The 26,806-nt window shown below is 44.1% G+C and overlaps 1 protein-coding gene across 2 annotated transcripts in view; it reads left to right on the plus strand.

Annotated features, from left to right (window-relative positions):
• DYM (dymeclin) overlaps nucleotides 1–26,806 on the plus strand; it is a 246,867-nt gene that overhangs the window by 174,686 nt on the left and 45,375 nt on the right. Inside the window, exon 15 of one of the 2 annotated variants that reach the window (XM_080920012.1) lies at nucleotides 10,743–10,925. The exons of the other annotated variant lie outside the window; for it this stretch is intronic. Within the exon in view, the coding sequence (XP_080776138.1) occupies nucleotides 10,743–10,925 (183 nt within the window). The remainder of the gene's footprint in view (nucleotides 1–10,742; nucleotides 10,926–26,806) is intronic. 2 annotated transcript variants of the gene reach the window in all.

Raw genomic sequence — 26,806 nt, forward strand, 5'->3', positions numbered from 1 at the left:
TTGTATTACTTCCTAGTGTGGTCACCAAGGACACCTGAAGGCCATGGACACACAAACTTGGAAAGTTTCACTTACAGCACACTCCTTTCCATGGGGTTTTCTGTGCAGTTATTTTCCTCCCCATTAAAAAAAAAAAAAAAAAAAAGTCTCTTCCTCATCCTCAAAGCAGTCCAAGTAAGCTAAGAGTTTCCTTAGAGGGGACTGGGGTGATGGACGATTGGTTAAGTGTATGTCATGCACATGTAAAGACGTAAGCTTGAATCCCCAGCACCCACAGAGAGAGCTAGGCATGGTAAGACATGCCTGTATGGTTACCAGAGGCAGACAGGAGGGTCCTGGAGCTCACTGGCCACAAGCCTAGCTGGGTGTGCCAGCTCTGGGCTCTTCGAGAGTCCCTGTGTCAGCAAAGGACATGGACTACAGTCGAGGACATGACTCTCAGGCCTCCATCTGCAATGCACAGACGCACACACAGAAGAGTCGCTTATACCAAAGCAGAGGCCAGGGACCACGTTCCTCCTTACAAGTGAATTCTTACTGTGCCGTCTCGTGGAGGGACACCTTCATGTTAGTTATCAGTTTGTTTGCTTTCTTTTTTAATTTTAATCTTTTATTTATTGATAATTTCTAAAAACTTCTTTCTGGGAGATAAAAGTAGATCCCCCCACACATACACACACACAAGTTAACACCAGTTAGCAGAAGATGGTCACTCCTAACTCAGGATGTGATGACACTGGGTGTCACTCTGAAGTCTGGCCTAAGGGAGCAGATCTTCAGTTCCACCATCCCCACCCTCAGTTCAGTTCACAGCATATGAGCAGAAAGAATGAAAATGTTGAATTTTGAAGCATATAATCACAAACAACGATAGTTGGAAGTGGAGTATGTATGCTCTTTGGGTGCCTCTGAGGTTTAGAAACTGTAAACCCACTCATGTTTGTACCAGGGATATCTTGACCCTTGCTGTGGCAAATGTTCTTTGTTAATATAAAGATCCTTAGACTGCACTAAAATCAATTTCTGCCATAAGAAATAAATTGTAAATTTAGTACAGGGCCACCTCCTAAAGTCTTTGAATGGTAATTGGTAGGCAATAGACTGTTCCCATGGCAACATCAGTGAGCGCTTGCTCTAATTGTAGGTATAGACTGAGTCACCCCCTTGCCATTGACCTTGGCTGGATTGTGAGTATTAGTTATCTGGACAAAATGTGGGCATTGTCCCGTTCATAGGCAACTGTAACCACGGCGTTTGATCACCGAAGTGCTGAACCGGTGTAGTCAGCAGGTTTAAGTCAGGCTGCCTTCAGTTAGGGTCACAGCCTCAGACTGCTTTTTAACATATTTCTAAACAAACTAACCACTTAGTGTAACAGTAACATTTATCTTTTTTAAGTTCTCAAGATTTCAGTTTTAATGTACATTTTTACTTCTCAAAAAGCTCAACATAGCTTAATATTTTGCTCTTAAATGTTTTCTGAATTAGTATTTGTGTTCATTCTGCATTCCTAAGATTTTGTTATGCTGATTGTGTGTGTGTATGTATGTATGTATGTATAGGTGTGTACATGTGAGTGTGCATGTGTGTGGTGTGTGTGTTGGTGTGTGTGTGTGTGTGTGTGTGTGTGTGTGCTGTTTCTTCATGTCCCTGCAGCTGGAGTTAGAAACAGTTGTAACCACCCGAAAGGAGTGGTGGGATCAAAGCTCAGCTCCATTCTGGTCCCCCCACCCCTCCCCCGCCATGTCAGCCCATCCCCTCTCCTACTTCGAATACTTCCTAACAGGAGCACTGCTGCTGTAATGACTGACCTCTGTAATCCCCTCTCTAAAGCTAACAAGATGATCGTAACTTTCTCCTCTCTTGACTTAATGTGATCACATGAAGACTCACTCCTGTAGCTTTTTATTACAGTGTTGAATCTGATCTGCATATGCTGTATTAAATGTTTTGCTGACACTGGTCTTTTACTTCTGAATGAACTTTACTGGATTTCGAAGTCATACTTATGTTTCTGACCTAAGGAAGAATAGAATGAGGATCAGTGAAAGGACTCAGCAGGTTAAGGTGCTTGTGGCCAAGTCTGGTACCTGAGCTCAGGAACCACGTGGTAGAAGGAGAGAGACCAGTCTTAGACGTTGTCCTCTGATCTACATGCTCACACCGTGGCACGTTCATGCCCCTCCCCCATGTGCACATTAAGAAAATAAATAAATAACAACAGAAAACTGTCCTTTGATCTAGAGAGCTAGTTCAGTGGTTCAGAGCACTGGCCACTCTTTGAGAGGACCTGGCTTCAATTCCCAGAACCCACATGATGGTTCACAAGCATCTGTAACTTCAGATCTAAAAGATCCAGTACCTTCTTCCGGCCTCCAAGGACACAAAGCATGCATCTGCTAGACATATATACGTTCAGGTAAAACATGAAGCACCCATACAGGTAAACATAAGTAACTAAACCACTTTAAATGCTTCTGTACTCTTGTCTATTCTCTATATAAACATTCACCTTTTTTTTGCTAAAGTATTTTATAGTAAATCCTGGAATTTTATCTTTTTATACTTTGATATACATCTCCAAAAACAATGTCATTTTCTTTTATAATATCACACCATTATCACATCTAACAAAAGCAGTAATGTTCCCAAGGCATAATCCCATGTAGCATAATCATATTTCTCCCGAATTCTCAGAAATGGCTGTTGGCAGTGTGTTAAATTAGAATTAAGATTCGCACATTTGGTTGTTATGTCTCCTAAGACTTTAAATTAGAGCAATCTACTTCCCTTTTCTTTCCAGCCATTAACACTTTGTAGAAGCCTAACCACGTGTACAGATCTTTCTTCTCTGTTCTAAACATGGCTTTTTGGGTTGGGTTGGGTTGGGTTGGGGGACGCTTACCTCCTGTTAGCCTCCTTTTAATTTGCTCCCGGGTCCTCATAAGTAGTGGAAATGAGTATTTACACTGAAAGCTTCACAGATTCAGACAGACTCATCTTTCCTCTCAATAGTTCTTCATGGGAGTCCAGCTTGCTTCCCACACCAGACTGGATAGTCCCCTTTAGTCCTGTTCTGTGGTGGAGTCTAGATTAGTTTCCCCAAACTACAGAAGTGGAAGCCTTCACCATCTTGGCTCTGTTTGAATAATGGGCCTTAATGAGGTGATTAGGATTGAGAGGAATCAGTAGGGCTGGGGGCCTTACAGAAAGAGGAAAACACCAAACTCTGCCTGTCTCTTGCTGCTCACAGAGGAAGGCCATGGAACCGTACAGGGAAGGTTGCTGTCTGTGTCTCGTCTCCCGGGTGTCCCTCATGTGTGTGTGTGTGTGTGTGTGTGTGTGTGTGTGTGTGTGTGTGTGTGTCTGTCTGTCTGTCTGTCTGTCTGTCTGTCTGTCTGTGTGTCTGTCTGTGTGTCTGTCTCATCTCCCCTTCTATCCTCAGCAGTATTCCATTTTCATTTGCACTTAACAGAAGCGAAAGTGCTGCTTCCATGCTCAGATCTGGACATGGGTTTTGCCATCATTTCATTATGGCCTGCTTCCTTTGAGCTTCCCTGGGGTTTATGTTGTTTACTATCTTCGTTTTCCTGTTTAGGAATGATTGTATGATTTCGATTCTTTGTGGGGCTAGAGAGGGCTCGACTGTTAGGAGCTCTCTTGCTCTTGCAGAGGACCTGCACTCACGTACATAGCCACATACATAGACACACAACTAAAAAGTTACGGGTTTTTGTTTGCTTGCTAGTTTGTTTTTTAAACCTTTGAGACATGGTTTCACTGTGCAGCCCTGGCTGGCCTCAGACTCACAGGAGCCTGACACTTTCCTTTTTGAAGAAACTGGATTTTTGTTTTTCACTACTGTCTCTGTGAAAGAAAACGGAGTCTTCCGAGATTGCTGACTTTCCTCACTTTTCTCGTGTATTGAGTGTTCCTAAGTCCTCACCTGCCTTTCTCTTCTGCCTGTCTGTCCTGGAGTAGCTTTGCCTGGCCTGTTGCTATGGTAGAAGTGTCTCTCCATCCATCTTGCTCTGCTTACAGGGGCTTCGCTGCAGTGCAGCGTCCTGGCCCTCCTCCAGTAACCCCTCTGAGGTGCTGCTCTGTGTCTCCGTACAGGAGCCAGGCGGCTTCCAAACTCCAGGTGTGCAAATTATCTGGCTTTTCTGGTAGAGGGAGAGAGGCATTCCTTGCCACATTCTGCAATCCTAAGCAGGAACTCAAGGCCATTTCCTGGTGTATCATCTTCCACACCCCATGAGAAGAAACTGAGGCACAAGAAAGTGAGTTGCTTAAGTCCACAGCAGGCCAGGAAGTGGAAGCCAGCCTCAGGTGCCGCTGGTCTCTGCATCACTGGCTCTGAGAGTGGTTGCCTTTCACTTAGGCTTGCTTGTACCAGTCACTCTCACAGATCCCTGGGGTTCTGTCCTCCTCAAAGCTACCAGTGACTATTCAACATTGTGAAGGAATCAAAAGCAAAATTTTAATTGTATCAGTTTGAGGTCACTGAAGATTTTTTTATGTTAATCATATTTTTTGGTAGATAATAAAATTTGCTTTCTGGGTCAAGTAATTTTTCAATTTTTTTTTATGGAGACTTATTCGTGAGTAGTGATTTTGCACACGACTAGCATAGTTGCTTAGCTAGGGAAATAGTGACACAGGCTCTGGGCCTCACTGGAAGACATCAGGAAGTCAAAGCAGAAAGAGCAGGTGGGGGTGGGGGGGATGGTTGCTTGATTTGTTGCTTTCTTTGTGGGCAAGGCACATCTGTCCCAGAATGTTGTTCTACCAGGATTAACTCAGGATTTTACTTTCTAAGGAGTGCAGAACTATTTTTTAAGAATTAAAAGATGAATGCAGATTCTGAAGGTGAGCATTTAAATTGCCAGGCTCTGGCGCAGGCTCTGGCACAGCTGCCCGCAGAAGCCTGGGGAAGGTGGCCTGCTCTGCTCTGAATGGCACCCGGGGCTGCTGGAGCCTGAAGGGCTGAGAGGCCGCTGCAGGCATCAGTTGGAGAAAAGCTGCCCCAGGCTGAGAACAATCCCAGAACAGCCTTCTCTCCAGCTCACCTACAGGAACCCGGTCAGCGGCATAGCTGGTCTTCTATCAGAACGTTCCTTCTTTTGTGAATTGTCTGGCCATTTTCTGGTAGTGGGAAACTGAAGTTAACCAGTGTCCCATAGTGGCCACAATCCTCCTACCTCCATGCCACCAGTGCCAGCTCACCAGTGTGACGGAGATCACTTGTCCCAGGGTTCTGCCTGAGGCCTGTGCGATATTCAGACTGTGTCCAAGGAAGGGAGAGGAAGACTCCAGGGCCCACATTCCCACACAAGGGGCACGCCAGAGCTCTGCTTCCACTCCACCTGCCTCCCCCACTCGATTAAAGTTACCTATTGTCTCCTTTGGTTCCAGGATTTATTCTTGGGCTGTGATTTGTGTGTAACATAAAGCCAGTTTTTTCTATCACAAACTGGATGTTTTGGGAGAGATCCAGTTCTGGCTAGAAATAACGTGGTCACAAAGCTTTTCAGTGTGTGTGCCAGTGAATTAACAACATAAAGATATCAGGAGTCTATCACCAAAAGATTCCCTACCTTCGAAGGCCGTGCCTGTGCATTTCCTCCCCTCCCTGCCTTTGGCAAAGTCCCATTAATTTTGTTGAAGGTTTTATTTTCTGCTGAAAATGCAGGAAATTTAGACAACTTTCTTGGAATCCCCCCAAAACTAATACAAACAAGATACATATGCTTCTCTAAAGGAAACTAAAAATAAATGATTTGAAACTGTATAAATTCCCTTTTAAGAGGAAAAAGAAGTTTTTAAAATGAGAGGCAGCTCTGAGTATTGTTAACTGGGTAAAATATTCCCACAACTGCCAACTGAGCTGTCAATATTGAGTCACTACTTAACACAGAGTCGTCGGACTCTCATCGCTATACATACAGACAACCAGAGTGCCTGAGACTAGGATTGTTTGCCCTGGGTCCTTGTTTCTACACTGGAACTGTGCACACATGCTCACAGGTGAGTGTGCGTACGTGTGCGCACACACACCATGACTTGCTAACTTGGTCTGGGCTCCACTCCTGCCATGCAAACTGCATATGGTAAAAAGAGCACATTGTGAATTGAAAAGGTGCATGGTTTTGTTCTGAATACTTGGTTGCTCTAGCCAGGAGCCATCATGTGGGCTTTTGTTTTTGAAATAGGGATTTCCCCTGTGGCTCAGACTAGCCTAGATGAGATAGATCTCCCTACCTCTACCCTAAGTGTTTATATTATAGGGTCTGGAATGTGGCTAGCCCGGAACTCACTACACTGGCCTGGTACTCACAAAGACCCTCCTGCCACAGCCTCCCAAGTTCTGAGAGTAAAAGCATGTGCAAGCGTGCCTATCCCTATTCGTTTTAAATGAGCCAAAAATTACTTTCATTATTTTACTTTTTTTTTTTTAATGTGTGTGACAGTTTGCCTGAATGCATGTCTGACACCCACAAGTCAGGTCCAATCCTTAGAACTGGGGTTACAGATGACTGTGAGCCTCCATGTGGATGCTCAGAACTGAACCCAGGTTCGCTTTGAGAACAGCAAGTGCTCTTAACCACTGAGATATCTCAGGAGCCCCATGCTTTCATTGCATTTTAACTAGTCCTTCAGAGGATAGTGTACAGAAATGTGATGTACACTGTATAATAAAAGAAGCTTTATAAAAGTAATATTTTTTAAAAATATAACTGGTTACTTCAGTTCTCTCAGTTGGTCTTGCCAGAGATGCCATTTGCTGCCTTCTGAGGTAGCTGTAGGGCTAACAGGCAGGAAACATCTAAATCCCAACTCTCTTGAGTCTGAGGCTTGATCTGCAGAAAGGGAGTTCCAGGACAGCCAGGACCACACAGACAAACCCTGTCTTGGAAAAAACGACTAAGAAATAGGATTTCTGAGTTCCTTGGCTTTTTATTTTTCTCATTCACTAGTTGTCTTAGGGTTTTACTGCTGTAAACAGACACCATGATTAAGGCAACTCTTAAGGACAACACTTAATCAGGACTGGCTTACAGGTTCAGAGGTTCAGTCCATTGTCATCAAGGTGGGAAACATGGCGGCATCCAGGCAGGCATGGTGCAGGAGGAGCTGAGAGTTCAGACCTTTATCTGAAGGCTGCTAGCAGAATACTAGCTTGCAGGCAGCTAGGATGAGGGTCTTAAAGCTACACCCACAGTGACACACCTACTCCAACAGGGCCACCCCTTTAAATAGTGCCACTCCCTGGGCCCAGCATACACAAACCATCACAGTAGTAATAGCTGAAGTAAAAATGGGTGGGTGTGGGAGTGGGTTTTTTTTTTTCATACTTCAGAGTCTACAAGTTCCCACTTTGGAAAGCAGTGTTTTTCTCCTGGAATCCCCCTATTGCACCCTGTGTTGCACAGTTTTAAGGGCTTTACAAATGCTACAGAAACTAGGAGGCTAAGGGATTAGCTCAAGGTCAGCAACTCATACTTAGCATGCTCAAGACCTGGAGTTCAACCCCCAGCACCAGTTCTTAAAAATGGAGTATTGTAGAATAACATTATCAAATAACCTTCTAGATCTAAAGTAAGCCCTGGGATTTGGATGGTACTGTCATTTAAAAAAAGTACTTCAATTAATTTATGCTAGTTTTTATAAATTATTTTCTAAGTAGCTGTTATTACCTAATAATGCTTTTTTTAGAAATGAAACAAAATGAATTGTATTGATTTCTTGTCATATATTATAGGTACCTGCCTCAGAATCCAGTCAGAGTGGCAACTTGATAATTCAAATTAAATTGTAGATTGTATTTATTGGGATGATGTTTCTTGGAAATTAGAATTAGCCAAAAGTTTGATACTCTTGTTTTTAGCAAATCTGAATTCCCCTGGCATGTAATTTACCCTGATTATTTCGTGATCTGCTTGGTGCCTGGAAGCTGCAGTTGCTCCTCCAGCAGGGATGCGCAGACCCACAGGGTAGTTTCTAGGAAACAACACAGTAGGGACTCTGGCTGTTTCCTAAAGGATAATTAAAGTGGTTAGCAAAGAACTGCAGCCACTTAAAATGGAAATGATCCAGTTGCCAGAACTGTGTACTCAAGACTAGACTGGTTGACCCCTGGGACGGACTTGAGCTCAGGAGGGGGAGCCTAGCCATATATACCGTGGAGGCAGCTTCAGAGCACACTTTGGGATCACCTCCTAACTCAAATCTGCACCAGTTACCAAAGTGAATAAAATGATGTATGTGGAAATTCTTGGTGCAATTTTAGGCACATAATTAAAACCAATCCATGGAGGTGTCTGACTTCAAGGAGACCTCAGTCTTTCTCAGGAATTAGAGAGAACCCTGTGGGGATAACTGTAACTGGCACCCAGCCAGTCCAGCCCTGGAGCTGACAACGCTGGGCATCCTGCACCTAGTAGGTGCACACGTAGTTACACACTTAGAACTTCACTCAGTGTGATCAAGAAAACAGCTGACCTTATCTCGGGCACTGTGGTTTTTAGAGTCAACTTTATATTGAAATGTTAATAATGTAAATTGTTTACAATGTTATATGATGAAAGAGATATTAATAGGAAGTTATTATAGGCCATGACTCAGTCTAAGCTTGAACTTCTTAATTTTATATAATTTCTCACTTTTGTTTCCTAATCAATTCACAGCATTAAAATATTAGAACTGCCCTTACATTTCAGTAAAATTTGACATAATGTAAAATATCCTTCGTCTCCCCAGACTGCATTTCTAGTTAATAATCTAAATAATAATAGAAACTGTATTTTCTTGCCACTTAAGTTCTGTGTCTGTAGCTGAATTGTAGTGATGTAATACAGTAAAGAATAGCATTAGAATTTATCAGAGAGCCAGGCATAGAGGTATATTTCTGTAACCCTAACATTTGGAGGCAGAGGCAAGTGGCTCTCTGGAAGTCCCAGACCAGCAAGTAATACAGAAACCCTGTCCAAGAAAGGGGGAGAGAAACAGCATCAGAAAAGTTAAATAGAACACCTGGTAAGTCCTTTAATATGAGAAAGTTAGCATGACTGAGAAATCCTTGGCTAGATGGAGGCCCAGTAACCACTGATACCCACTGGCATGCTGATACATGCTTGTAGGCCCAGCATCTGAGAGGAGGCAAAGGCAAAACAGCCTCATGACAAAGTGAATTCAAGGCCAGCCCGGGCTACCTGAAACTCTGACTTTAAGAAAGCCTAATGTGGGGCATGTGTATTGATTTTGAAGTATTAAAGTTTCTACTTTATACTTCCCTGACTGGTGTTTTGGCTTGAGATTATGTAAGCAAGACCTGGTTGTTTGGGAAATTACTTAAACATTGGGAATAAACTAAGCTGTCAGCACATAGTTAATCTTGGAAATGCAAATTTGATATAGCAGGACTTAAACTTAACTAAATTGATGTGTAAAATATTCATTAGCATGAAATTTGCCATCTTGGCATGCTATTGAAGTAATTAACTATCATGTTAGGTTTTTCTAACATGGCCTCAGAAAGTCCTGAAACACATTCCTCCTTTAAGAAGGAAGGTAGGGCAGCTAAAAGGACTTTCTTTTAATGTTACTGTAATTTACAAAGCTGGGAGTTGGTCTCCCACTTTGCTCTGAAAACATAAACTTATAGATGTTGGTAACATGAAGGCATTTAAAATACATAGCTGTGGCCAAAACTGGGGTCAGTGTTTCTTGATGAGCCCCAAACAGAATGAACAGTTTGGAGATGGAAAAGATTGACCGATGTGGTGCTGGCTGTGGGGCCTGGGAGGTCAGCGGTTGGTGGTGCAGCCCTGGAGAGCCTCAGAGAAGGCAGCACAGGCCCATGCCTGGACTCTGCTGGGAAGAACTAGGCAGATGGCTCAGCAAAAGCCTTGCTAGTTGCATACTTTGAGTTGCTGCCTTAGTTCCTTCACAGTCAGAGTCCAAAAAACAGTTCTGTTAATTACTGTTCTAATCACAAAACCTGAGCAACCTCCCAAAACAAAACAGGACGAAAACCGAAGTCTAAGGAAAGCAGAGTTTGGCTCATAGCTCAGAGGAGCACATGTGGGAAAGCAGGGTGGCAGAGCACAAGGTGGCCTGTCACATTGGAGCCTCAGCTGGGGAGCAAAGAATGCTGGGACTCAGCTTACCTTTCTCAGTTTCCCTTTTTCCTCAGTCTCCTGCCCCAGCCCGCATGATGCTGCCACCCACATTCAGGAGTAAACCTCAGTTCCTTTGGGAACTCCTTCAAAGACAAACCCAGTCAGACTGACGATGGAGATGAGCCCCCACAACTGTGAGCTCTGAGGAGGCAGTGACAAAAACACAGGCTAATCATGTATCTGTAACTTCGACCTTGAAAGGTCTGTGGAATGGGTCAGACTTCAGGACTGGCTACGACGTGGGTGGCAGTCTTACGGTTTAGGCAGAGAGTGCCTACAAGGATCTGAAAGTGGGAGCTGAGTGGGCTGCAGAGTCTCCTCTATACTGACCAGTATCTAATTTAGTATGTGAACTCCCAGTTATCCCAGACTAAGCTCATGCCATTTTAACTCCCACCCCTTAGTAACAGATGAACCTAACTAAGCTTGTTGACAAAACCTTGAAGGACATTCCTGTATAATCCAGTGCTGTTGGAATTGTCACTGTAACTTGTATTTCAGCTACTTCTGTGGCCAGGAACAAAACACTGACTGCTTGTTGGCGTTTTCTTTCTTCACAAGGCACAGGACCTCAGTGTCATCGAAGAAGTGATTCGGATGATGCTGGAGATCATCAACTCATGCCTGACAAATTCCCTTCACCATAACCCAAACTTGGTTTACGCCTTGCTTTACAAACGGGACCTCTTTGAGCAATTCCGAACTCATCCCTCATTCCAAGACATAATGCAAAACATTGACCTGGTGAGTGTGCGCGGAGGCCTGTCGCCTCCGCTCTCTTATTACTCATGTGTGACGTAAGAGCCACTGCACAGCCCACGTTCTCTTCAGACTCAAACTGGGCTCAGCATCCTCTTGCCCCGTCCTCTGAAGCACTGGGATTTGTAGGAATGGGCAGCACACACATCATCATTTCTTTTTAAGTGCTAAAAATGAGAACATTCAGTTTAGCTAACTGGCAAGAACTGTCTGCCAATGGTGACTCTCTTTGGGCATGACCTGTATTTATGCTTGCTTTGCACTGATGGTTGTAACTCCCTGATCGTGTGCTTTGCTCAAACACTCATGTCCTGTTGGGGTGGGGGTGCGTGTGCATGTGTGCGCACACGCTAAATCCCCACACAATAACAAAGTTCATGGTTTCTTGAACACAGTACTATATTCTGCCTTACTCAACATTTACCTCATCAACATTTTCTATGATACTATCAACTCTTTGAATCTCTTTTTGTTTGTTCATTTTTGTTTTTTGAGACAGGGTTTCTCTAGCTGTCCTGAACTAGCTCAGTAGACCAGGCTGGCCATGGCCTCAAACTCACAGAGATCCACCTGCCTCTGCCTCCCAAGTGCTGGGATTAAAGGCATGCGCCACCACTGCCTGGCAAATATCTCCAATTTCCATACCTATCTGGCCTGTATTGAAGATGTCCTAAAATCTATTTAGACATTATTTCATTATTATACACTTTTATTATTTCCAGTGTTCCAATTTGTAACTAAAGAGCAGTTTAGAAATTATCTCACATTTCAAATCATCATTTGGGGCTCCTTTAGTTTGCTTGTTATTTGAGACAGGTGGCTCTAACTCCTGTGTGGCTGAGACGTGCATCGATTGTCCCGTCTCCATCTACCTCTTCAGTTCTGTGATCACAGCTGTAGCGTATTTTTGGTGTAATTTTAAGACTGGAACTTTACTGATTCACACCATAAGAAGTTATCTATATTTTCAAGATTCAGTACAGACTGCCAAGTTGCTTTATAGAAATGTGATAGGATTTCTATATCTGTGTATTGTCATATGTGTCCACAGGTGACCTATGGGACACTTAAGTGTTTCTCATTTTGAGGGTTAAAATGTAATATTTGTCATTTTTATAGTACAAAGTACGGTATTTGGTCACTATTTGAGTTTCTCTACCACACTTAAATGTTTTTCTGTGTCTGGACTTCTACCTCCTGTTCTCACCCAACGTGATTTTGCCGGGTTTTTTATTGCCGTATTGGTGATTTCCAGTTCATGGGGTCCATAAATATTTAAGTAACTAGTACGGTTTACAGAGTATCTTTTATTTTAAGATTTATTTATTCATTTTATGGATGTGAGCACACGTGGCTGTCTTCAGACACCAGAAGAGGACATCAGATCCCATTACAGACAGTTGTGAGCCGCCATGTGGTTGGCTGGGCTTCAACACTTAACCGCTGAGCCCCACAGAGTATCTCTAGGAAGACATTTAATAGTTAACCCGTCCTACAAGCATGGATAAGTAATTTCACTAAGGACATGCACTAAAGTGTCTGTCTTTGTTACTTCCCTTTCTGTCACTATGACTAAGATGCCTGAAAGAACCATAAAAGAAGTAAGATGTCTTTCAGTTCACACTCTGAGGTTCCAGGCCTTAGTCCTCAACCTCACTGATGGCTAACACAGAATCTGTAGAGGAGGAGACAGTGCTGAATAGTGAACAGGAAGCAGGAAGTAAAGAAAGGACCAAGGACGGGGCTCAGCCTTCAGAAGCCCAGCCCACCTCCTAAAGCCTGGGGGGCTTACACACCTCCCAGGATTGCATGAACAGCGGGGGCCCAAGTGTTCAGCATCTGACCCTGGCGGAGTTGCCCAGTGATGAGTAGCACACTACAGGGTTTACCGTGGGGTACTGCCATTTCACCTCTGTGGCTTTGTCTAGTTTCACCCATCCTATAATTGCATGGCATTATAGTTTACCTCGTAATTCCTTGACTACTAATGAGCATAGGCAAGGGTCAGATTTAGCATTTGGACTTCCTGTTTTCTGAAGCTCTACTTAAATCTTCAGCCAGGCTGGGTGTGACGGTGCACACCTTTAATCCCCCAGCGTTGGGGAGCCAGACTGATGGTCTCTGTAAGTTTGAAGCCAGCGTGGTCTGCAGTGAGTTCCAGGGCTACATAGAAAGCCAGGACTTCTCAAAACTCTTTCATCAGTTTTTGTCTTGAGTTACTTGTTCCTTGACTTACTGCAGTTATGCTGCAGATTTGAACCTTTCTCGGTGGCTATTGCAAATGTCCAGCCACTAACACAGCCCCAGACTTCCTAGAGGCAGAAACTCCTCTCAGAATGTCAGAACGATCAAGCAGCACTCTGCTTCTCTCCCCTTCAGCTCCTGCTGCCCGATGCTCCTGAGCAACTAGGGTGGCCTTGTGGGAATTTTTTCTCACTTCTCCTTTGATCTAGCTGCTTCCTGTGCTCTCTGCCTGCTGCTCTCTGCTGTGGGCAGAACATATATACTACAGTAGTTTTCTGGAGCAAAGGTGATATGAGATCACTTTTTAATGAATGCAAATTGTACTTCAGAATAGCGTGGTATTTTAGTATTATGTATATGTGGGCTGAAGATATGGCTCACTGGTTAAAGCATGTGCCATGCAAGAGTGACAACTGGCATTTGGATCCCTAGAATCCCTATAAATGCCAGATGGGCGTAGCAGCCCATCTGTAATTACAGGAGATTCCCTAAAGTAAGGTAACCAGAGAGATTAGACATTGATGAGCTCTGGGTTTGATTCATCTACCCTGCCTCAGTAAATAAGTGAAAATGTGGTGGTTTGAATGAGAATAGCCTCAGAAGTATCAAATATTTGAACACTGGGTCCCACTTGGTAGGACTATTGGGGAAGTGCAAGGAGGTGTGGCCTTGTTGAAGGCCACTGGGGACACTGGGAGCAGGCAGGGTTAAGGTTTCAAAAGACTTGACATCCATTTCCAGTGACAGTCTTCCCGCCCACCCCTCTTCCTCTGTACCTGTAGTTGTGTCTCTAAAGGTGAGCTGTCAGTCACTGCTCCAGGCCCTTCCCTGCCATGAAGGTCATGGGCTCTAGTCAATGAAACCATAAGGCCAAATTGAACACTTTAGCTTGGCCGTGATGTCTTCTCACAGCAAAAGGAACTAAGGCAGCAATCAAGGTTGATTTCCCATAGCAACTAAGGTTCTCACATACATGTGTTCACATGTGTTCACACATGCAAACATAAACACACACACACACACACACATGTGGGGAGGAGTATATGTGTAGTGATCAAATATTCTTCAACATGAACCATTTTTTATGTTGACACCACTCATAGTTTTTATTTCTAGATATTTTGAGATGCAATTTTGGAAATATTTTCATCTATGATGTATAAAACTATTTTTCTCTTTCAAACATGTATGTGTGTGTGATTGTGTATGTCAGCAGGTAGGTGTGTGCCACAGTCCACGTCTCGGGTGCTGGTCCTGCCTTCTTTCTTTTCACCAATGTGCATCACAGGCTACCTGACCCAACATGACACACGTGCACCCCTGTGCCCAGCTCCGTCTGTCTTCTGAGGCTCTAAGCTCAGATCCTCACCCACTGATCCATCTTTGTGGCTCCAAGAATGTTTTGTTCTTCCGTTTCTCTCTAGGATTGCTGGTCTCTTCGTCCTTTACTTGTAAAATGTCATGACTTCTTGCACCTTGGTTGTCATTGGTCACTGTTACACTAAGGATGCATATTGGTTGGTGTCGAACCTGGGGGAATTACTTCTCCCCTGGTGTTTCTCTATGGAACTCTTGTTCCTGAGAGCCTTCTGTCATCAGGACCTTTAAGACTTACTTCTCGGGCTAAGCATGGTTCCCAGGTGAGAAGTGGCAGACTCCCCCCAGGGCTCTGTAACCCTGTGTGCAGGGTCCAAGGACCAAGGGCTGAGTTCGGGCAGGAGTAGGTAATGGCTTCTAGACGGATACCTTTGCTTGTGAGTTATACCTGGTCAGCTTCTGGCTGGGCTTCTGATAATTAATGTCTCTCTATCCTTAAAGGGCACTTCACCAGGTTAGGCTCCTGTCCCCTCCTCCTGTAGTCTGATGCAGATTGCTGAGTCAAAGTCAGCTTTGGGCCTTGCCTCCCTCCATTCCAGACTCTTACTGCACAAGCAGAACAACTGCTGTGCACTCTGGGTCCTCTAGAGTCGGAATGGCGCCCCAGTGGAAACGGCTGCTGCCGACGAGTCGTGGACCTGTTCTGCAAATGGCTGCTAACGAAGAGAAATAAAATGGAAGGGAGGGAGGGAGGGAGGAAACATTATTTTGCTTCCCAGTGTAGTGGTACAAACCTCCAATTCAGCATTCAGGAGGCTGAAGCACAAGTATCATGAGTTCAAGGCCAACCTTAGAAACATTGGGAGACCCTAGAGGCAAGAGGAGGAGAGAAAAAAAAACAACCCTTTGCTGGCAGTTTAATTAGTGCTTTCCTGTGTCCCTCAGGGTTGTGACTAGAGCAAAACATGGAGCTACATCTCCCCCGTCTCCTCCTCCTCCTCTTGTGTCTGTGAGTGTGAGTGTGGGTGTGCACTTCAGCAGCAGGTGTTCTCAGAGTTGGCACTGCTGTAGCCATGATGCAGAACACAGTATGCATGCATGTTTCTAATACTGAGACAGCATTTTAGGCAGTTTTTTTATATCCTTCCTCACCATTATGCGCTAGTTTCCCACATGGACTTAATGGTTTTTGCATACTTGAGCCTCCAACTCACATCTTAAAGATGCCTATTCTAGAGAGCAGAGGGACAACCCATTGGCAGGCAGTGTGTGTTTAGCACTCAGGAAAACTTGGGTTTGGTCTCAGCCCTCAGTTGGGAGCTTAGAAGTATTTTTTCTCATTCCAAATCCTCCTTAACTATGGGTTTGATTTTTATAAACCCCTGCTTTAAAAAAAAAAAAAAAAAAGTATCTAGATGTGTGTATGTGTACCATATGCATGCAGTGCCCAAGGAGGCCAGAAGAGCCGCTATAACCACTGAGCCATCTCTCTTTAAACTACTTTAAAAATTGATGGCTATTAGTACTGATGAATCCAGTAAACAAATTATTATACAAGGGATCCTCATCTCAGATTGTCCCTGCCTTCTGTGATAAGGTGATTTTGGAACACTGTAGACTGTGGTTTACAACTTAAGGTTTTACGTTGAAGTGTGTACTCTGGTATAAGGAAAGCATGCAAACAGGGTTGAGAGATACGTCCCCAGCTCTGGTCCTCAGACTCCCGGCACTCACCCCTCCCCCTGCGCAGGCTACTCTTAAGTCAAGGACTAGACTGCTGGTGGAAATTGCTCTTGCCCAGAAAGCAGCTTTATAGAGCAGGACTCACTTAACAAATTCACTTCTGTTTCTTGTTTGTACCCTTTTTGGAAGCACTTATATTTAAGAATCATGACGCTCTTGAGTTAAAAGGCTAACAGAACCCTTTCTCTGTGTGCATTAGAAACTGTTAAGCTGTTTCTAGTTCAGTTCCTTGGAAAGCTTCTGAAGGTGGATTGTCAGCTGTGTCACCAAGCAACCCCACTCCGATACAAAGCTATGATAAGATGACATTTGATTGGCAAGCTGAGTCTGCACAGGGAAGAATTATAAATACCTAGGAGAAGCAAGAGTTTGGGATGTTTAAAAGTAAGAGATCTCATGACCAAGTGTGTCCTTTATAGGGACCCAGAAGCTTAAAGTGTCAGAGAACACTGGTGTCTCTTGGGCACATATTTTATAATCTGGGATGGCTGTTGCATCCACACACAGTGGTTTGATCCTCTTGCATTAAGGCTGTCATTGTGGAGACAACTGTCTGTGAAGCTACTGCTAAGATTCTCAACGGGGCCTGACTTATCACAGCTTCTCAAGAGGCTTAGGCAGGTCCTGAGGCAGAAGGGTGGCAAGTTCCAAGGCACGCCTTCATGCCCAGAGGGTGCCCAGGACAGTGCTGTTGGCATGCTGTGCTTGCTGTCCTTTGACCCTTTTAAATCAGCCTGATGCCAGCCATGGCCTTTTACACTTGGGACAAGCATCACCTCAGAATGGACACTGCAGTGGTGAAGTAGACCTGTCTTCTTTTGTTTGTAAATGTATCAAGCTCCAAGGTAGAGAATAGTCTGTTTTCCAAGTTTATCCAGATCTTTGCATTTTAAAAATATTTAATTGTGATAATCCTTGCCAGCCTCCATGTCTCTACTCTGATCGAATTCCATGCACATGCTCATGAGGCTGTCCTCTTCCTAACCTGGCTTTTGCTTTCCTCCAGTTCCCTCCTCCATTCTGTCCTAATCAGGGACTGTTGCTGCAATAAATACCATGACCAAAGCAAGCTGGGGAGGAAAGGGTTTATCTAGCTTACACTGCCACATTGCTGCTCATCATCAAAGGAAGTCAGGACAGGAACTGATATAGAGCAAGAACCTGGAGGCAGGAACTGATGTAGAAGCCATAGGAGAATGCCGCTTACTGCCTTGCTCAGCCTACTTTCTTATAAAACCCAGGGCCACCAGACCAGAGATAATACCACCCACAAAGAGCTGGGTCTTCCCCCGCCAGTCGCTGATTAAGAAACTGCCCTAAAGTTGGATCTTACATTGGCATCCTCTCAGTCCAGATTCCCTCCTTCCATACAACTCTAGCTTGTGTCAAGTTGACATCAAATTAGCCAGCACACACACCTCAAATCCTCTTCCTCCCTCACCTCTCCTTTTATATCCCCCTTCCTTCTTGGGTGGTCTCTTCAGCACATACAGATGATTGTCTCTGCCTACAGTCTCTTGGGGGAAGTACTGTTTAATTCCCAGTGCTCTCTCCATTGTGATGGCCAAGGTCTCTGTGTTTCTGACAGACAGCTAACCCAGAGCCAGAAACCCTTTGTGGCCACAGATGTTCTGGCAATGGTCTTTGTGAGCTAATGTGGCTTTGGGTGATTTAAATTTCTGTTTAAACTATTTGCTTCTTTTCTCCTTTTCTTCATTCTAGCTTTTACTACACATTTGCATAGCACTTGTTTGTCTGAATCTTCATTACAGACTAACCCTCTGAGGTTTCTGCAGCTTAATCCTCACTTTACAGATAATGAAACAACTTTAGAAAGATCACTTTGCTCACAGATGTACAATGAAGAAATGATAGAGCCAGAACTCAAGGTCAGATGCTCTAATAACAAGGCCTGGGCCTCCCTCCTGACCCAGTCAGCAAAGATGTATCTGTTTCTCTTTGACATGCCTCTTTATTCCCTAGAACCATGTAATGTAACAATTCACACAAGCTGGAAGCTCTTACTGTTTCCTCTGTCCTTCAAGCTCACACCGGACAGAGTCCCATCGGTCTGTTTCACAGTAGTGTGGACATGAGAAATACTGTTGGTGACCAGGCAGTGCACTGGTGTGTGCTCTAGAACGTCTCTGTGAGCAAGTCTTAGTGATTCAAACCTGTGATCCCAGCACTTAGGAGCCCGAGGTAGTGGATTACAAGTTCCAAGCCAATTTGGGCTATGAGCCACAAAGGAAGCAAACAAGACGGGGGGGGGGGGGGGGGAGGCTTATCCTTTGTAAGGACATAAACAGGCCATCTAGAGATTTGAGCTCTAACCATTCCTAACTCAGTGCATTTCAGAAAGCATGCAGAGCAGAGTGGAGTGGCCTTGTCGCAGCTCACATGCATGGACATAAGCAGGGTGAGCATTTGACCCTGCAGCAGTGCTTACTTGCCTGTTGTCGGAATGAGCCATTTCATGGCACTTAACCTGCATTCAGCAAGTGTGCAGTGACTAGATCTGGCAGCATACTGCTTTTCTGTTCACAAAATCTAATTACTATCTATCGAGAGCACTCTGAATACACCTGAACAGCCTTGTTAATGTTCGATTCTGATCTCGCTGGCTCCTTCATCCAAGGAGGGTGACAGTCCTTGGAGAGAGGGGACATGACTGGTGGGGAATCACTCTGCCACTCAATCCTAAATCCCATGTCCTCAACATTTCATCAGAGAAACCTAAGAAAGGCTCATAGTGAATAAGGTTTCCAACAGTCCAACAACTCTCTTAGATGCTGTAAACAAAAATAGTTAATCACATTCAAACTCTGTGACTCATAGTGACAAGGACCCAATAAGATGTATCAGTGAACCTCTCCTCTTTGCTCTTTTGTACCTTACCTCTCCTCCCTGAATACTACACCCAGGCTCAGCCACCCTTGGCTCTTGTAAAGGGTTGGGGGAGATGAGGGATCTGTTGTTAGTTTTAGCTCATGGGGTTGAGAACTGGTACTTTTAAGTAAGATGCAGTGATGGCTGAGTAGCATCTTTAATGTCTGCGAAAGGAGGTGGATGTGTTCTTCAGATGCCCTGATTGTATCACCCACTGAACACAGTCTTTCTGTCCAGAACAGAAGACAGCGTCATCTGACTGGATTAAGGAGCAGAGTCAGAGCAGTTAGGACACCACCACAAGGAAGACTTGAGTAACTTCCTAAGTAGCCAAGGCAGGAAATGGCTGAAAGACAGTGCTAATCTCTGGGTGAGGAGTTTACAGTTCATGTGGTGTTTCCGGTCCTGAGCATCTTGCTGCTCTCCAGACCATCACGTTCAGCCGTCTTTGACAGCCCCACAAATGTTCAGTTGATTGAATCATAAACTTATATTTTTTCCAAAGAGTGAGCACAGATTTTTTTTTTTTTTTTTTTTTTTTTTTTTTTTTTTTGGTCTTTAGTTTTTCCTATCACAGTAAATAATGTCAGCATCTATCCAGTTTAGGGGTCGGGGAAGCAGTGTCTTAGGGTTTCACTGCTGTGAACAGACACCATGACACTACCAACCCTTATAAAGAAAAACATTTACCTGGGGCTGGCTCACAGTTCAGAGGTTTAGTCCATTGTCATCATGACAGGAAGCATGGCAGAGTCCAGGCAGACATGGTGCTGGAAAAGGAGCCGAGAGTTCTACATCTTGATCCACAGGCAGCCAGGAGGAGACTGGACTTTTTTTTTTTTTTTTCTTTTTTTTAACACTAGGAGTATCTTGAGCATTTAGACCTCAAAGTCCCATCTCCACAGGGACACACCTTCTCTAACAAGGCCAAGCAAGCATTCAAACACTTAAGTCTGTGGGGACCATTCCTTTTCAGACCACCACAAGGAGGAAAGGGAAACAGGAGCAAATTGGAGTGGAAGTTGGAGGTTGACATTTATAGAGTGGTTAGGAAGCCTCTCTGAGGAGATGCATTTGAAGCAAGGCTTGGAAGAAGTGGGTAGCGAGCCCTGTTGCTGTCTGGACTGAGTGCTCAGGCGGAGAACAGGAGTGAGGTGAGGGGAAATGTTGGGAAGGAACAGGAGAGGATGTGTTGAAGACAGTTGAGGCCAGGTAATAGCTACTCTCAGTCAGAACCCTTTCAGCTGCTTAAGTAAAATGAGGGGATCCTTCTATGGTATGGTAAACTAGACCTCGATATATTTACTACTAAACAATCAATTTCCTGATGGGGTTTCTGCCTAAGACATTGAAAAAAAAAAATCCTACTCAACAATGAAAACAATAAAACACAAAAGCATCGGGGAGGTTGTTGTTTTGGAGGGGGGTTGGGATGGGTTTGTTTGTTTTGTTTTTATATATCTGGGAGCTGAGGTCACAGGGCAACCAGGATGCTTGGATCCCAAGAAAGAATAGACACACTCTCCCACTCTTCTCTAAATTAAGGTGAGATGCCACGGCTGAGTCCCCTGTGGCACAGCACAGGACCAGACCACTACCGTACAAGCGAATGAACAGAAGCCAAGTGTGGCTTTACAGTTTTGCATGAGGATAAGAATAGCCTGAGATGAAATGCAAAGCACCTTGTGTTCTTAGGACACTTGGTTACTGGGAAAAATGGAAGAAAGTGACACCTATTTGGAAGGAAGTGTCAAGAACTGCATTAGCCTTTAAGAACACCATTAGAGCTGTGTGTCACAAAATTCACCATAGGGTTATTTGGCTGCCACAAAAAGGGGAAATGAAAAGCAGGGGGTGGGAGGGGACATTACACTAGACCCCAGGCATACAGCGTCCTTAAACACAGTCTTACAATAGCAGGGCAGGGTCACTGGAACCCACTGCTTTGGGCCACCAGCCTAGCAAGTGCTATGTCACAGCTGCAGCCATCCACTGCTGAGAAAGGGTCAGCAGCATGGATGTGCATGTACACAGATAACCAGGGGCAGACAGGGAGCAGGCACTACTGTTGACAAGCCAGCAGGGCCTAAGGGAAGGCGTGTCACCATTACATGGTGCAGTTCACCGAAAGGAGCCATAGCAACCAAGATCTTAAGTTATTGTCATTAAAATGAATTATTATTAATGATTATTGATAATTATATTGTTATGATTATATTTTATATGTCTATTTTATAGACAGCATTATATATTATATATAATATGACATATATATTTTATATTATGATTGTATATAATATAATTATGACTATTAAATATCATTAAATTAAACTGTCTAGGGCAACTGTCAACAAAGCATGACTCCCCCAGCCTAATTCAGACTGAAGTGTGTCTTATATAGCCTCTGAACAGTATCAACATCTACAGTTTTAAAGAGGAGAATGTAAGATAGACCTGCATTGCGACTCAGAGCTTGCGATATTCTCTGCCTTGTCCTTTACAGAAAATGCTTGTCAACTCCTGCCCTGGCAGAATAGTATCAGAACACTGGAGATGCACAGGGGGAAATATCCAATAGGAACACTGTGCCAGAGAACCACCATGGCGGGTCCCATCAGTAGTCCAGGGTGTAGCCAGGGGGTTGAGGGTGTGACTTTAAAGACTGATCCCTAAGAATAATGCTAACAAACAGTAAGAAAAATGTGGGAAATGAGAGTAGAATATCCAAGATCTGAGAGATGACATCAGATGGACCAGCGTATGTGTAGTTGGAGTGTGTCGGAAAGAATAAAGAAGGAACAGGCTTAAAAAACAAAACGGCATCAAAGCCACAGATCCAAGACTCCGAGAACTCCAGGCAGAGTAAGTCTGTTGAGCACCCACGTGCTCTTTAAATATGGAAAATGTAAAGTAAAGAAAGAACACACACTCTGTGCCGTTAAAGAAAAGAGCACCATCATATGTGCAAGCTTGGAGACCAGAGAAAGACAAACGGTAGCAGAAGTCTCCTTGTCAGAAAGTGTACGTGAGACAGTGAATGATGCTTTAATGCAATGGGGACGGCGTCTCAGTGGAGTCTACCGCACAGAGAGGATAGACTCTAGAAATGTGACGGAGATGTGGTCTGACAGAAAGCCTGCTGCTGTTAGAGATGCACTGCGAGAAGTCCGACAGGAACTTACCTGAACAAAGAGATCGTACCTGCAAAAATTTGTTCTCCAAAAAGAAGGCAAGCATTTCCCAAATGAAGGGTGAAGGGTGAGAAACGACGCACTGTTGGCCTGACTTGGATTCCCGAGCACCTGAAATCCCAACACGGACGAGTCAGGCAGAGGGTCCACAGGGCTCTGCTGGCCAGTCGTCTAGCTTGTAAGCAGCAGTTCCAGCTTCAGTGAGAGACCCTGTGTGAAAAGTAAGGTGGAGAACCATTGAAGAAGACTCTCGCCCCCACACACACAGCACATATCTAAAAGAAAAGACTGCCCAAAGTGGTGAAGGTTAAAGAGGTTGCAGAGGCTATTTGTTAAACTGACCTACTGTGTAATTGGCTTTTAGCCAGCCATTGTGGAACATGCCTTCTTTAATCTTAGCACTTGGGAGGCAGAGACAGGCAGATGTCTCTGAGTTTCAGGCCAGCCAAGACCACATGGTGAAACCCTGCCTCAAAAACAAAACAAATAATAATAATGGGTTTTCTAAAGAAGGAATAACCAAATTGTTCTGTTAGCAAGAAAATGGTAAATCTTTGAGGATTTAGGAACTACAGTCTTATCCCAACTATTCAGCTCTGAGGTTGTAGTTCAGTGGCTGCCACAGGACATACAGATACCAATAGGCATGGTAGATTAGAATAAAACTTTATTTGTAAAAACAGACAACAGGACAAGATTCAGAAAAGAATATTGATTTAATTTTTTTTAATTTAATAAAATTTTTTACTTCATTTCTTTTTTTAATTGAATTTATTTATTTGTGTGTGGAGGTTTACATGTTCCATGCATGTGTCTAGTGATCAAAAGACAATGAATTTTGAGGAATCAACTCTCTTTTTGTACCATGTGGGCTCCAAGAATCAACCTTAGGTTGTCTGGCTCAGAGGCAAGTTATTTACCCATTGAACTATTTTAACTCCCCTGGTTTTCTTTTCTTTCTTTGTTTGTTCTTTTTTTTTCCCCAAAAAATCTTTATTGGATATTCTCTGCATTTACATTTTAGATGTTATCCTTTTCCCCAATCCCATCCCCCTTCCCCCTCCCATTGCCTCCACGAAGGTGCAGCGACCCTCTCCCAACCCCCCTCTCCCACCTCAGCACCTTGGCGTTCCCCTACACTGGGAAAACGAGCCTTCACTGGACCAAGGGCTTCTCCTGCCATTAATGACAGACAATGCCATCCTCTGCTACATATGCAACTGAAGGTATGGGTCTCTCCATGTGTGCTCATTGGTTGGTGTTTTAGTCTCCAGGAGCTGTGGTGGGTTTGGTTAGTTGATAATTTTGTTCTTCCCATGGGGTTGCAGAACCTTTCTGCTCCTTCAGTCCTTTCTCTAGCTACGTCATTGGGGTCCTCGTGTTCAGTCTGATGGTTAGCTGCAAGCATCCTCCTCCGTATCAGTATGTCTCTGGCAGAGCCTCTGAGGACGCATCTCTATCAGGTTCTTGCCAGTAAGCACTACTTGGCATCAGCAATAGTGCTTAGGTTTATTGGGCACATATGGAGTATATCCCCAGGTGAGGCAGTCTCTGGATGATCTTTTCTCCAATCCCTGCTCCTCTATTTGTCCTTTTATTTCCTCCCATGAACATTTTGTTCTCCCTTCTAAGAAAAACTGGGGCAGCCAATAACATTTTTATAATACAAAAACTATACAAATAAGTACTAAAAAATACTGACTGTGTCTAAGACTAACTTCTAACTTTTCTGAAAATAATAAAACTACACTGTATTTTGAAAGGAGCTTTTTTAAAATCACATTTTATTAGATAGTTTATGTATTTACATTTCAAATGTTATCCCCTTTTCTGGTTCCCCCCCTCCCATTTCCCTCCCCCTTCTTCCATGAGGATGCTTCCCCCTCCCACCCACCCACTCCCACCTCAGCACCCTGGCATTCCCCTATACTGGGGAAACGAGCCTTCACAGGACCAAGGGCTTCTCCTATTGATGCCAGACAGTGCCATCCTCTGCTATAAATACAGCTGGAGCCATAGGTTCCCCCATGTGCACTCTTTGGTTGATGGTTTAGTCCCTGGGAGTTTTAGGGGTGGGGATTCTGATTGATTATTTTTGTTCTTCCTGTGAGGTTGCAAACCCCTTCAGCTCCTTCAGTCCTTTCTCTAACTCCTCCATTGGGGTCCCTGTGCTCAGTTTGATGGTTAGCTATCTTCATCTGTGTCAGTAAGGCTCTGGCTGAGCCTCTCAGGAGACATCCATATCAGGCTCCTGTCAGCAAGCACTTCTTGGCTCAGCAATAGTGACATATAATATGTGGGATAGGTCTCCAGGTGGGCAGTCTCTGGATGGTCCCTGTGTTTCCTCCTGTGAGTATGTTGATCCCCCTCCTAAGAAGGACTGAAGCATCCACATTTTGGTCTTTCTTCTACTTGAGCTTCATATGGTCTGTGAATCATATCTTGGGTGTTCTGAGCTTTAGGGCTAATATCTACTTATCAGTGACTACATACCATGTGTGTTTTTTGTGTTTGGGTTATCTCACTCAGGGTGATATTTTCTAGTTCCATCCATTTGCCTAAGAATTTCATGAAGTAATTACTTTTAATAACTGAGTAGTATTCCACTGTGTAAATGGAATTTACACATTTTCTGTGTCTATTCCTCTGTTGAAGGACATCTGGGTTCTTTCCAGCTTCTGGTTATTATAAGGCTGCTATGAACATGGTGGAGCATGTGTCCTTATTATATGTTGGAGCATCTCTTGAATATATGCCCAGGAGTGATATAGCTGAGTTCTTAGGTAGTACTATGTCCAATTTTCTGAGGAGCCACCAGACTGATTTCTAGAGTGGTTGTACCAGCTTGCAATCCCACCAACAATGGAGGAGTGTTCTTTCTCCACATTCTCACCAGCATCTGCTGTCACCTGAGTTTTTGATCTTAGCCATTCTGACTGGTGTGAGGTGTAATCTCAGGATTGTTTTGATTTGCATTTCCCTGGTGACTAAGAATGTTGAACACTTCTTTAGGTGTTTCTCGGCCATTCGATATTCCTTGGTTGGGAATTCTCTGTTTAGCTCTATACCAAAAGAAGAACGTTTTATGCAAGCAGTACAGTAATTATGCTTGTGGTGATCAAGCTGGTTTTAACGTGAAAAGTTCTCTGGAATTCAGACTTCACACGGTGCTACTGCTTTAAAGGAGGTAGCCATTGTGGCTAAACATAGCCCTTACAGACTGTACCTGTGAGTGGTATGGGATCTGGAACACCAAGGAAGGAAGCCCACAGATTGGCTATGGTGTCTTGTACATAGGTTTCACTTAACAGACTTCTCCCTTCATTATTGACACCTAGCTGTGGAACTGTTGTGCTGTATGTTAACTAGAGCAGACAGTGACCCCTGGGTGCCCACCGTGTAACCCCCTTCTCACAGCAGACCGTCAAGCAGGACACTGAGCTTAATAAAGGCGTGAGGTAACCTCCAGGACAGTGCACAGCTGTGATTTAATGCCAGGCTGTCTGCTGGCGAGAGTGTTCTCTTCTCCACGACATGATGCCACCTCTGAGAGCAGCTGAGTGTCCTACAAATCACAGTGCTGGTGCACATGCAAGACAGGGCCCAGATGTCGGCACCCTCATCTTGAGCAGTTCTAGTCTCCACTCCTGCACTCTCTCTCTCTCTTATCAACCTGAAAGTAAAACTTTACATTGGGAGCTTGTCAGAATGCATGTTGATTGAAAAAGTGCATGTCTTTAATCCCAGCACTCAGGAGGCAGAAGCAAAAAGGCTGGCCAGCCAAAGCTTCATGGTGAGTCCAGTCAACATCCCCCCAGCCCCCTAAAAAAAATGCTCAGGGCGGGGGGGGGGAGACAAAACAAATAATGAAATGCATACATGTTTTACTTTCTAAAACATGTTTATTAATGCCTTTAAAAAACAAGCCAGATGTTGTGGCTCATTTTTTCTTTTTTAAGATTTATTCATTTATTTTATGTATATGAGTACACTATAGCTGTCTTCAGACATGCCAGAATCCGGCATCGGATCCCATTGCAGATGGTTGTGAGCCACCATGTGGGTGCTGGGAAATGAACTCAGGACCTCTGGAAGAGCGGTCAGTGCTCTTAACTATTGAGCCATCTCTCCAGCTCATGTCTCATTACTTTAATCCCAACATTCGGGGGAAGAGGTAGGCAGATGTCTGCGACTTCAAAGCCAGCCTCGTCTGCATAGGGAGTTTCGGAACAGCCAGAGCTCCTGAGTGAGACCCTGTCCCAATGGCTCAGTAATGAAACGTACATACTGCTCTTCTAGAGGACCTGAGTTTTATTCCCAACCCTGATGTCAGGAACCTTACAGCCACTCACAGCACAGCTCCAGGAACTCTGACCTCCTTCGTGTGCACATATGTAAGTCAGATAAGCTTAGTTTCTAACGCAGAAAGCACTCAAGATGAAAGATGTAATGTAGGTTGTAGAGCCACACATTAGAGACAGA

The sequence above is a fragment of the Micromys minutus genome (assembly GCF_963924665.1).
Source record: "Micromys minutus genome assembly, chromosome: 8".
Lineage (NCBI taxonomy): Eukaryota > Metazoa > Chordata > Mammalia > Rodentia > Muridae > Micromys > Micromys minutus.